The sequence below is a fragment of the Lipotes vexillifer genome, unplaced genomic scaffold (assembly GCF_000442215.2).
Source record: "Lipotes vexillifer unplaced genomic scaffold, Lipotes_vexillifer_v1.1 scaffold753, whole genome shotgun sequence".
NCBI lineage: Eukaryota > Metazoa > Chordata > Mammalia > Artiodactyla > Lipotidae > Lipotes > Lipotes vexillifer.
This window is the reverse complement of record NW_006783618.1, coordinates 338,011-350,423: the sequence shown is the minus strand read 5'-3', so window position 1 is coordinate 350,423 and position 12,413 is coordinate 338,011. Positions and strand designations below refer to the sequence as shown.

General features: G+C 56.7%; 1 protein-coding gene across 2 annotated transcripts in view; it reads right to left on the bottom strand.

Moving 5' to 3' along the window:
• Positions 1–12,413, bottom strand: part of USP2 (ubiquitin specific peptidase 2) — a 24,796-nt gene that overhangs the window by 11,925 nt on the left and 458 nt on the right. Inside the window, exons 1-2 of one of the 2 annotated variants that reach the window (XM_007456270.1) lie at positions 10,440–10,505; positions 3,587–4,395 (exon numbers count right to left, since the gene is read on the bottom strand). In XM_007456270.1, coding sequence (XP_007456332.1) covers positions 3,587–4,354 — 768 coding nt within the window. In that variant the 5' untranslated portion in view covers positions 4,355–4,395; positions 10,440–10,505. Of the gene's footprint in view, positions 1–3,586; positions 4,396–10,439; positions 10,506–12,413 lie in introns of those variants that run through there. The other variant, XM_007456271.1, reaches the window with a different exon arrangement.

Genomic DNA, 12,413 nt, shown 5'->3' with positions numbered 1-12,413 from the left:
TTCTTGTCACCCTACACGAGTTCTTCACCCGCGCTCGGCTGAGTCTGTGACAGTCCAAGTTCCTGTGGGCTGTGGGTGGCCCTGCTTGTGACCTCCCTTTTCTGTACTTTAACTGTAGCTCAGGTCAGCTACCCTGAGAGCCCTGCGGCCACGGCTGCCCCAGAGGAGTCAGATCATGCTGGCTCTGCCCCAGGATGCACTTCCTTCTCACCTTTGTTCCTTCCAGTGGTGGTCCCCTCTCCCACTCTAGTCAGCTGCCAAATGCCCCTTCTTTTCCATCATCTCCTTTCCCCCCTTAAGTTTAAACCGACTCTCCCATCGCATGTTACTGGTTTCAGATTCCTCCACATCCATTATTTGCTTTGAACCTCATGACATCCCTGGGAGGTGGGCAGGGCAGGCATGACCATTCCCTTTCATGGGTGAGGAAACAGCTCAGGTGAGAGGTGTCCAAGGTTAAAGAGGCAAAATGTTCTTCCAGCGGTCAGAGCAGCCCATCCCAGCCTCGGATGACCTCTCCCTTCCCCATCACCTATGACACCGCAAAACACCTAGGGAGGCCTCCTACTGCCACTGTTCTTGGAACTTATCTCCCCAAGTTAGTTGTGCATATGCCCGAGGGCAGGGGCCATGGCTCACACCTCTCCTGCCTCCCGGAGCACCTGGAAGGGGGCAAGGAGGACTGACATGTATGGAGCACCTACTACGTGCCAGGCCCTTTCACACGCAACCTTTGATTCCTCACGACAATCTATGAAGTGGGAACTATGATTGCTCTCGTTTTACAGAGGAAACAGGTTCAGAAGTTCAGGAGCTTCTCTGAGGTTATGCTGCTGGTAAGCCGAGCACCGTAAATGAATGAATGAGACAGTAAGATCCCCAGATGGAGATCGGAAAGGAAACTGGACCTGGTTCTAGGCAGAAGTGGTCCAGGCCCCATGAACAGGGATGTTCTCACGCCAGCAAGACGTAGTCAGCTCCAGAGGCGAGGGTGAGGGTGGTGAGGAGAGAGAGGGGTGAGGTTAGAGGGGTTAGGGTGAGGTTAAATCAAGGTCTTACACCACGGAGCCCACGAGGGGCCTTTCCCAGCTGATAGCATCTTCTGGAGCGAGAGCTCACAGTGAAACGCTAGCTCAGTTGTCGGGCTGCTGGCTGCTTCCCTGTGTTGCGGGTTGCTTCTGGACGGGAGGAGGGATGTTAGGGTGGCTGAGTTTGCTCTGGGTCAATCTGCCACTCCTCTGAGGTCCTCTCTCAAAATTCCCCTCACCCTGGCCCTGGGGGTGGAGGTGGGGCCGGGGTGTCCCCTGTGGAAGGGGTGGAGGGCAGCAGGCTCCAGGGAGGTTTGCAATATGCCTGAGTGGGAAGGAGGAAGCCCTGCTCTCCTGGGATTGGGCCTGAGAGTGGCTCTGCAGTTTAGTCTGTGGAGGGGAGGTTTTTGGACCTCGGTGTGCTTCAAGATTACCTGACAGTCTTGTGAAAAGGGCAGATTTCCAGGCACTGTCCCTAGAGAATTTGATTTGGGGTGGGGGGAGGGGTCTGGGTGGGGCCCAGACCCCTGAATTGTTAAGCTGTGTAGGTGATTCTGAGGTAGGCAGTCTGGAGACCCCACTTTGAGGAACACTGAGCCCCGTAAAGAGCCCTTCTCGGGCTTCCCTGGTGGCGCAGTGGTTAAGAACCCGCCCGCCAATGCAAGGGACGTGGTTCGAGCCAGGCCTGGGAAGATCCCACATGCCGTGGAGCAACTAAGCCCACGTGCCACAACTACTGAGCCTGAGCTCTAGAGCCGCGAGCCACAACTACTGAGCCCACATGCCACAACTACTGAAGCCTGCATGCCTAGAGCCCGTGCTCCACAACAAGAGAAGCCACGATAATGAGAAGCCTGCGCACCGCAACAAAGAGCAGCCCCTGCTCACTGTGACTAAAGAAAGCCCGCGCACAGCAACAAAGACCCAACACGGCCATACATAAATAAATAAATAAATAGCCCTTCTCTTTTGAGCAAAGAGGCCTCTAGCACCCAAGCCCCTCCACTGAGAGCTGCTTTCTGATTGTCCCTGAGATGTGCAACACCAGACCTGTTTGAGTGAATCACGCTCCACCCCAAGCACACGTGCCCTGAGAGCGTGTCTTTCTCTCCCGGGCCAGCTCTGTCGTGTGCCACTCCTCGTCCCTCTGACATAGGCAGCCCAGCCCTTTCAGGGCCTGAATGCTCTGGGAGGCACCAGCCTTTGCATCTCCCATGGCACCTCACAGACGGCCCAGCAAGGCCAAGACTCTCTAAGTAATGGTATCAAAGTTGTCCTCTCAAGACCTTTAGTTATGACAAGCTTCAAGATCCGTGCCTCAAAGCTCCACCCCTATCTTGCACCCCTGCTCCATTTTTCTGGACAAGCCCCTTAAGCAGCATTTCTTGCTATGGCATAGCTATTGTTTCCAAAAGACACGTGTCCTAAGAGTAGGGGAAGAGTACATAGAGTAATGAAGGCAACACAACACCCAGTTCTCCTGCCCATCTGCTTGCCTGTCCATCTACCCACCTACTCATCCACCCAACCATCCATCCATCCATCCACCCACCCATCCATCCATCCACCCACCCGTCCATCCACCCACCCACTCACCAATCCATCCATCCATCCATCCATCCATCCATCCATCCATCCATCCATCCATCCATCCATCCATCCACATGATAAGCACGTCAGCTGAGTCCTACACTGAGCTAGGCACATGGTAAGGGATCTAGAGATCTGATTTCTTTCTCCTCCTATGAGAGCTCACCATCTAATGGGTAAACTAATTACTACAGAAAAGGCAGAATTGTAGTCAGTGCCCCAAGAGAGGTGTGTTCAGGGATTAGATGTGGGTGGAGCCATGCCAGCCCTTACTCTGTCTCCAGCAGAGCCTCTTCCCTTATTTGAGCCCAGGCACTGTTGGAGTAGAGAGGGATTGGATCGTCTAAAGTCCTAGACAAAAAGTTCTGCACCATTTTCTCCAAAGACACATGAGAACAACTCCTGTCCAGACACCCTGTCCTGAGCCAGGCAGGGTCCATCAGAGGAGAGACCCTCTTCTCCTGATGTCTTATGTCCCAATGTTGAGCCACGTCTCTGGACTGGGAGGTAAAAGCCTGAGCAGGAGGAGAGATGCAATCAGGGCCAGGGGGCCTCTCTTACCACGGGGCACTCTGGTGGTCTGGGGGCCTCAGTAGTCAGTCCAGGATGGGGCAGGGCCTGCAGGGGACCCTGGCATGTTGGATGGGAAAGTAGAGGATAAGAATCCCAGTGTACGTGAGGGTAGCTGAGCATTTCCAAGGTGACTGCTGGGCCATCGTTGAGTGCCCAGGTGATGAAGTGGGTTTCCTGGGGAGAGTGGGAAAGTCCCTGGGCAAGGCATCAAACCATGAGGGCACCGGACGTGCTGAGGTTACTCCCCTGGCTCGTCCCCACCTGGGCTGCAGGAGCAGCCACTGTGAGGCCTGGGAAGGAAAACCTCTGCCTTCGATCATCGGTCAAGTTGGGAGTCCTTTCCTTATCAGTGGCTGCCTCCCCAGCCCATCACCGGGTCCCTCGGGCAAACTCACCATGGTGTTTCGCCCTGGGGAGCTGGAGCAGCCAGACACAGGGGCCTGGCCCTTGCCCTTCTCCCACAGCGTGTAACGGCCACTCGGTCGGTAGGTGGGGCTGAGGACTTCAGGGACTCGTGAGTGAGGGGCCTGGGTGGGCACCTGCGGTGCGCTGCCCTTGCGGCCATAGCTCTCCAGGTAGTCGGCCAGGTACTCGGAGCGGCTGGCTGCCTGGTAGAGCCCCTGCAGGGCACACAGCTCCTTGCGCGTGCGGGCCAGCATGGGGCTGCGGCCCAGGTCTAGCCGGTAGCTATCTGAGGTCCGGAGGCTGGAGAAATCCCGGGCCAGGTCTGATTGACTGTTCGACTTCTTCTGGGTCAGGGTTACCCCCTGGTCACGGGCATTGATGGGCAGGTAGCTGAGGGAGCTGGTGGTCACTCCATAAGGGAATCCACTGCCCCCGCTGAGTCCACTCCCTGAAGGCCGCTCGGTGCCCCGGGTCTGGCTCTCCGCACGCTTAGCGCCCCCGATGGCATCGGGTCTCAGCAGGGGGCGGCCTCGGTCATAGTCCAGGATGGAGGGGGGGCCATACGTATGGGGACGGGTGAGGAAGCTGGTGGGGGGGCTGGGCTTGAAACCAAGCTTCTCCTTCTCCAGGAAGGAGGCAGCCAGCTTGGCCCCGTAGGAGGAGGGAGTGTAGGTGCCGTAGCCCGGTTTGGCACAAGGGGCGTCTGCGTAGCGGGCCGATTCCGGGCGGCGCTTCAGGGTGGAGGAGAGCTGGGACATCCTCGAGGGCGGCACTCAGGGGGAACTGGGAGCCTCATGGGCTGAAAGACAAGGAAAGCAGTGGTCAGAGGGCCCTGCCGGCGCTCAGGCTCCCACTGTACCTGCTCGCCAGCCCCAGCTGGCCAGCCCTCAACCAGGGACCACACAGTCTTAATTCCACGAGAGGCTGGCCCGCCGCTGAGACACACCTCTGCATTGGCACGCACGCACGCAGGCATGCAGGTCTCCACGCAGGCATGCATTCACACCTCAGGGAAAGCATGAGAGCTGAGCTGGCTTTCATAAACCACACCGGGCAATCAGTCTCAGCACGTCCTGGCCACTCCAATTGCTCCCCTCAAAGACCCCAGGGTGAGGCAGGGACTGCCCTGCCTCTGCAGCCCTTCAAGCAACGAATAGTATTCCAACCCAGGTCCCATCTGCTTCCTCTCCTCAGCTTCTGCAGATGCTCCCGAGATGGGGGGATGCCACCGCCCTCACCCCCTGGATTGGAAACGCTGGACGTTCCAAGACTGCTCCCTTGCTTTCTGACCTACGGGACGAGCAGGAGTCTTTTGCGAATCTTACACTGTCTGAGCTGACATGACCTGAGAGGACCACTTGGCCAGATCCTTGATGAGGAAAAGGAGGCCCATGCGGTTTGGGGGAGGCGGCGATGAGTGGCTGAGCAGGAGCCTGACCTTGGTCTCCAGACCCAATCCCAGAGTTCTTCCCTGGACATGGTCACCTTGCTGCCGTGGGGGATCCTCGTGTGGTAGAGCCCACCGTCTTCACTGATCTAAGACTTCTGTTTCAAGTGGAGTCAGGGCCCTGTGGCCTGCCAGGGGTTCTCCCCTACCAGCACCCATCACAAACTGCTCATGGTGATAATGACTTGTGCAAAGGGGGCCCCCTAGAGGCTAAAATCCTGCACTGCAGGCAGCACTCCTGTCCCTACCCCAGTCCTTGCAGCTGGGGTGGGTCCGCTGAAGGAACACAGAACCTCTGAATTAAGGAGTTTTGAGAGCCCTAAAGGGTCATCCATCTTTTTTTTTAAGTTTCACGTCATATATATTTGACCACAAGTAAAAGAAGACATTTCCACATCCATCATCCAATTGAATCTTCCCAAGGTCCCAGGGAGTGGGCAGCCATGACCACCCTTTACATAGAGGACACTGAAGCAGACAGAGGCGAAACAGCCTGAACCAAGTCTCACCGCAGAGACATCAGATTTGGGAATCCATCCCAGATTTCCCCACTGCTGAAACAAGGGTGATTATCAGTTAGATGCATTGCACCTGTTAAGTACCCTCACTGTTAAGGTCGCTTTAGTTGTTGCTACAAAAGACTTGCACATCCTCCAGATCTTACTCAGACTAAACCGTAAGATGTTTGCCTAAGTTGTTTTTCAGGAACTTGGAGTCAGCTGTGTCCAGGGCATGCTCCAGCCAATTAAGACTGGTTAGGACCATCAACCCCTTCCTGGGCATCTGAGAGTGTCCACTCAATGAGGGGGTCATCCATCTCAAGTTCTCTGTTGTACAAATGGGAAAAGCGCCGCTGACTTGCCCAAGGTCACGCACTAGCAGGCCCAGGGCTGGCGCCCATGTCTCTCAGACTTGCAGCCCAGTGCTCTTCCCACTTTACCTCGACTCAGCACCCCCATCACATTTAGGCTCACGTGGGGGCCCGCAGAGTCCCTCCATCACCGTGAACATGCAGGCTTTATCTATAATGGAGCTGGAGGGCAGAGGTGCTTAGAGGGAGGAGCAGGTAGGATCGGGCCTCTTTCCTTGAGGGTCAGCAGGGGCTCCTGGGGCGGTGAGGGTGCAGAGTCATCCAGGACTCTCAGAGGAGTGTGCGTAGGGGCCGGTTTTGACGTGCTCCGTGGCTGACTAGCTGGGTGATTTTGCCCTAGTCATTTAACCTCCCAAGCCCCAATTTCCTCATCTGCAAAATCAGTATAATAATCATCATTATGATTCCTGCCTCCCAGGGTTGTTGTGAGGAATAAATGAGATAATGACATGTGAAAGCTCTCAACAATGACAGTGGTTATTATCTCCTCCCCCAGCCCCCGCCAGGCAGCCCGGCTCCTCCCTTTGTAGGCCTGTAATAATGTCAGGGCTGGCTGTCTCCTGCCTGGCGGGCCTCTGACCGCAGCCCCGGGCACCAGGCTTCTCCCAGCAGCCCCCAGGGAGATGAGCGGATGAGCGGGCAGTGGGCAGAATCTAGCTGTTTGGCAGCCAGTGGCTCGGGCAGCCCACAGCCTGCCCTAGGCCGCAGCCCCAGCCCATTAGGGCAGAGAGGAGCTGGTGCCAAGCCTCAAGTGCTGAGGGCCAGGCAGAGAGCTCTAGAAACAGTCCACGTAAGGCGTGAGATAGGTGCAGGGGTGGGAGGTGAGCAGGTGGCACCTTCCATAGAGGCCCCAGAACAGAACTTGTAGGCCCTGCCAGAGACCCCCAGCCATTTTCAGTCTAGGCCGGCATCAGAAAGGCCTGGCTTATAAGTTATCGTCCACCCTTTTCCCGCCTGGCCTGGAGGCCCCCTACCCTTCATGTACACTCCCTCCCCACTGTGTTCCCACCTCCAGCATGACTTTCACCCCTTTCTAGGAAAAGAGAACTGGAGGAGGGCTAGGGGAAACCACAAGCTTCCCTCCCATCTGCTTAGCTTTCTGGGGTCCAGAGAAGGAAGAGAATGAAGGCTGAGAGAGGCCAGGGGGAGAGATAGAAAGAGGCACAGGGGGCGGGGGCGTGGGACCAGTCCTCCTCGATTTCACTTTGGAGAGCGCCATCAATAATTCAAAGTCAAAGAGACTCCAGGTCTCAGGAGCTGGGCTCTGGGACACCTGGCAGCCAATCAGATATGACCCCACCCCACCCCACCCCCACCAGGGCAGGAGCTCATACCTCCTCCCCTCGGGCCTCTCTACGCCTCCCCGCGGTGAGGTTCCCAGGCAATTGGTATTCTGCAGGCAGTGCCCCAAGCTTGCGACCTCTCCTGGCCCTGCTGATGCGGAAGTGCTGGGGCCAAACAAGGTGCAGGAGACGGGGACAGACGGCCCTGGGATGGCCCACAAGTAACACTGGGAAGGGTTGGGGTCTGGAGGTGGAGCCATACCTTCCAGTCCCCAGAATGGCAGGAGGGCTCCTAAGTCCCTCTCTCCTGTCTACTTCAATCTGGCAGGCAACTGACAGCCCTCTCCCTCCCTGCAGTCTCAGGTGGTCATGCCATCACTAACAGCCCCCTGGAAGCTGCCTCTCAGCGCTGGAAGCTGGTTTACAGTTCCCCTGTCTGGGGAGAGGGTCCCTATTGGGGCTGAGGCCTTGAGCATGCCTATCCCCTCCCCCAACCCCCAGTTTCACTCTTGAGGACAGTGCCAGCCAGCATCTTTCAGGTGAGCAGACAGCTTGGGTTGGCGCCCCTTGCATTACCTGGCACGGCTGTCCCTGGAGGCTGCAGAATGCACCCCGGGCGGGAGAGTGGGCCGGGGCCCTGGCTATAGCCTTGCTGCGCAAGACAGGGACAGGACGGGCACTCACATGGCCACGAGTCTCCTTGTTGCCAAAGGAACGGCCTGAACTGAATGGCCCTTTCATGGGGCAGTGGGAGGCCAGCCGATTGGCTGTGATCCCCCGTCCCCCTCCCTGCCCAGCATGGGGCCCCTGCTGCCCGACTCCTTTCACTGTTTACCCAGAGCTGGCAAGTACAGGCATGTGGTTCCAGCCAGTGCCTCCCCAGGTGCCCGCCACCTCAGACAGCAGGGGCAGCCTCGCTGCTAGCCTCCTCCTCCGTGCCATCTCACCGGGGCCCTCGGCTTTTCCCTGCTCTGCCAGGCTTCTCTCTCACTTTGCTCAGTTTCCCTCTCTTGGGAGGTGTGGTGGCATTCCTCTTCCTGAAAGGATGAGTGAGCCAGCTGGCCACTGCCCCGCCAGCAGGTACTGAGCACCCCTGGACCAGGCATCACCCTGAGTGCTTCTTGGGCTGCCTCTCATTTCTCAGCAGCCCGAAGTCCAACACTCATACAGCCTTCCCCGCGCCCCTGGCTTACAAACATCATTTGAAGGTTTAATTTTTTTACATTAAATTGAAATTCAAAATATTTTCATTCACAATTTTAAAAAAGTAGACAAGAAATTTAAATAATGAAACATTCAAATGAAGCATTTAGCATTCATATTTCTGAAGTTATTAAAGCTTAAAACTGCACTAAGGCTTCTGTGTATTAACTCAATCCTCACGACTGCCCTAAGCAACAGGTGCTATTATTATGCCCATTTGCAGATGAGGAAACTAGGGTTCAGGGAAGTGATGTGGATTTCCCCAAGGTCACACTGGGAGCAGTGACGGAGCTGGACTGGGACCTACCTGGGCTCTGTCTGCTGACAGCTACCCTGGAGCCAACCCCCCACCTCCCTTCTCACTTCCCTGGCCTCTCCCTGAGCTGGCACAGGGTGGGGGTCTGCAGCATGGGGTTGAGGGGGATCCAGGCATCCACTGTCTAGGCAACAGCATGGCAGGTTCAGACTCCCGCAGGAGCTGCCCTTTGAGTTTCCACTGCAGGCGAATGAAAGCGAAGCCAGGTGCAACCTGAGCCCCAGTACGATGCTGATCGGCCGAGGCATGGTCCAGGAGGCCTCCATTTCACCCATGATGCCAAGCTCCTGCATGTCCCCTGGCACCAGCATCTGGCCCCAGCCAGGGCCCTTGGCCCAAGGCCTGGTTATGGACATGCCCCCCAGCCTCCTACCCTTGCTGCAGCTCAGCCCACCCCCCCGAGGTACCCAGACTAGGTGAGTCAGGGGTTAAAATGAACCCCATCTTCCTGGGGCCACCAGCCCTTTACGTCAGCCACTGTCATTTCCTGTTGCTCACGTGAAGGGCTCCGTAACCTGCCCAGCTAGGGGAGGGACTTGCTCCCCAGGAATCCCTGGCACTCCTGGCCCCCAGGGTAGGGGATGGGTGATGCCCAACATCCCAGCAGCCTTCACGGCCCCTCTCTGCCCAGATCTGCTCTCCTTTCTGGGGTGAAGGCGTGCCAGCTTCTGTGGCCTTGCCACTGCCTGGATAGAGAGTCCCTCGCTGGGCTTCAGAGGTGCACCTCAGCCGGATTTAGTCCCTTCCCTCCTACTCAGGTGTCCGGCACAGGTGAGTGGGGAATCCCAGCCAGTTCCACTAGGTGCTTGGGAACCTCCACAGTGGTGACCTCAGAGCTTCCCAAAGCCGCTTGCTAACAACATCGGAATGAGACAGTGAGACAGCTGACCTTGAAGGGTAAAGTGGGCTGAGAGAGGGGCCCTGTCATCTACACTTTCCAAGCCGCACGCCCAGCTGCTGGGGCACTGTCTACACACAAGCGTCAATTCCTAGGTCGAGGAATGTCCCGGCCAAAGCAGAGGATGCAGGTGGAGTGGAAGGTGAGGGTGAGGGATATTTGTGCTCTCATAGTCTAGGAGTTCTGTTTACTCCTGTCAGGCCCACTCCCCTCCAGCCTGCCACTAGCGGCTCTGCCTCTCAGGGGCTGGCACTCACCCCACGGACCCACCAGTTTAGTGCCCAATATGCCTTGGCAGGGGGTCATCCAAGGGGCAGTGGGTCCCTCTCAGTCTCTCCAGATCCCAGCAGTTACCCAAGGACTGGGAGGGGGTGAAGAGGTAAGATAAAGAGACTGGGGATTAGAGCCAGAATCCCGCCTGGGGGAGAATTGGTGGGTGGGTTTAGGGCAGTGTCTCTATAGGGCGCTCCTTGATTTGGGGTTGGGAGCGGGTGGGCATCTCTGCACTTCCAAGAAAAGGCAAAGATATGGGCCCCCGGGCAGTATTGGAGCCCTTAAATTCTCTTTTCCAACCACCTCCGTTCCAGGCACTCTCCTGGTACCCACCCCAGGGGAGAGCCCCAGGATCCCTCCCTCTCCTCTAGGGCTTCATCGTTCCTCCTCCTGGCCTCTGAGCCCTTGGTCTTGTCCGTAGCACCTACCAGGCCCGGTGGGGCGGCCTCTCACATGCTCCCCCAGACAGACAGGGCTCCTCCAAACAGACAGTCCAGGGCCCTCTGGACGATGGCCCTGTGAAGTTCGGACATCAAAGGGGCAGTTACTGACCTGTGTCTGGGGATACTGGACAGGATCTGGGGGCTTCTCCTTCCCCAGCAGGGCAGGGAGTGCAGTGGCCAGCCCAGAGGCAGGGCTCTGACTCAGGCCGGGTAATCCGGAGCTCAGGTTACCGACTCCGATATATATAGTATCTTATCTGACCTCACGGAGATGGCTAGCTCCACTCGCTGGCATTCCAAGCTCGGGGAGAATTAAAGGGGCAGTGGCAGGCCCGCCCCTCGAGGTGGGCCGGTGCCAGGCAAGGAGATCCTACGAGACTGTTTGAAAGGAGGCATTTTGAAATGGAACAGAAGGAGGATTCAAGGGGAAACAACTGGAAAGAGGGTAGAGGGAGGCGGGTGGGATTAGGCAAAAATATGGAGAAGGTGTCAGTCGCTGAACTGCAGAAGAGCAGGAAGCCTCAGTCCACCTCCTTTAGTTTTGAAACGGAGGAGACCTAGAGGCAGACAGCAGCTCGCCCTTTCAAGGGCACACAAGTAGGGAGAGGCCGGAGGGACCCCTCTCAGGTTCCTGGTCCAAACTCTTTTATAATGGACTTCTAGGCCTGGGCTTGTATTCCAGGGCTTTCCCTTTTATTGGCTCTGAGACAGTGGGCAAGTCACTTAAGCTGTCTGGACCTTATTTAGTCTGTAAAGCAAAAGCAATAATAACGCTATACCTCACGGGTGTGAGGGTTAAATAATATTTGTAAATTTCCTGGCACATAGTAAGAGTTCAATAAATGATAATTATTACTATATTGAATACTTCCACTTATTATTATAATTAGTGGTAGTATTTGTAGTAGTACCTCCCGGGTGAAGCTTGCGAGGGAGAAAAGGGCCTCCAGGCCAGCCTGCGGGAGTGCTCTGTTCTAATGCCAGAGAACAGCGCCATGGTTTTCTGAGCTGGTCCATGTCCCATAACTGGCAAGGCAAATGAGGCTTGCCCTATTCCCAGATGTCCAGTCCACCTATCAGAGAAGGGCCAGGCCCACTTGGGCTCCTTCCTCCTCCACCCAGAAAAATATAGCAAGTGCAGATTCCCCCAGGCTACCGGGAGCAAGGCTGGCTGCTCTGGTGTGTCCACTCTACCTGTAGGGGTGCTCAGGATGCCGAGCCTACGGAGCGGGACTGGCTGGGCAGGGTCACGGGAGGAAGCTGCTGCATTCTTAACCTCTTGGGCCCTGGTGCTCTTGTCTGCTCGCAGTCTGTTTCTCCTGTTTCTCGATGGCTCTCCCTGAGCACTGGGAGTACCCGGGATGGTGCCTCCACCCCGTCTCAGCAGAGGCTACTGACTCAGCTCAGGTCACGATGATGCACTTCAGAGGACGCCCTCGTACCCGGCTCTCATTCCAGTCCTCGTTCCGACTCCAGTTTGGCATCCTTTACAGCATCAGAAGAGTGGTGGCTGCTCCAACCCCAGCCCAACCAGCTCTCCTTTCCTCCACTTTATGCGTCCCCGACTTGGGGACCTTCTCATGCCTGTGCCTGGGGAGGTGAGCATCAGCAGGATGCAGCTCAGGCCCATTCTAAGAGCAGCCAGATGAGCAGGTAGATGTTCACACCTTAGCTAGAATGGGTTGGCCAGAGCTTCCTTAGACTGTTAAGTATAAGTTACTTGCCTTGGAGTACCGCGTGCCTGCTGCTGGTTTGGGATTGGTGAGAATTTCAAAGATGCCTCTTTCTGGTTTGGAATTGGTGGAAAATCTCCTCTTCCACTTGACTGCTACCCTCCCCCCACCCCACCCTCTTTGGCAAACTGACCAGAGACAGCCCCCAGGAGCTTTGAGAGGAGGGAGTAAATGAGCTGCCACGCACACGTGGGGAGGGGGTTGTCAGGGTCCAGGCGTCACTCTCAGCCACATCCCACACAGGCCTCAGAGACCTGGTCCTGCCCAAGCACCGTTTCCTTAGAACACACTGATCAGCACACAGATGGCTCTTCCCGGCACCCTAGGCTGTCAGCTGGCAGGCCCCCCCC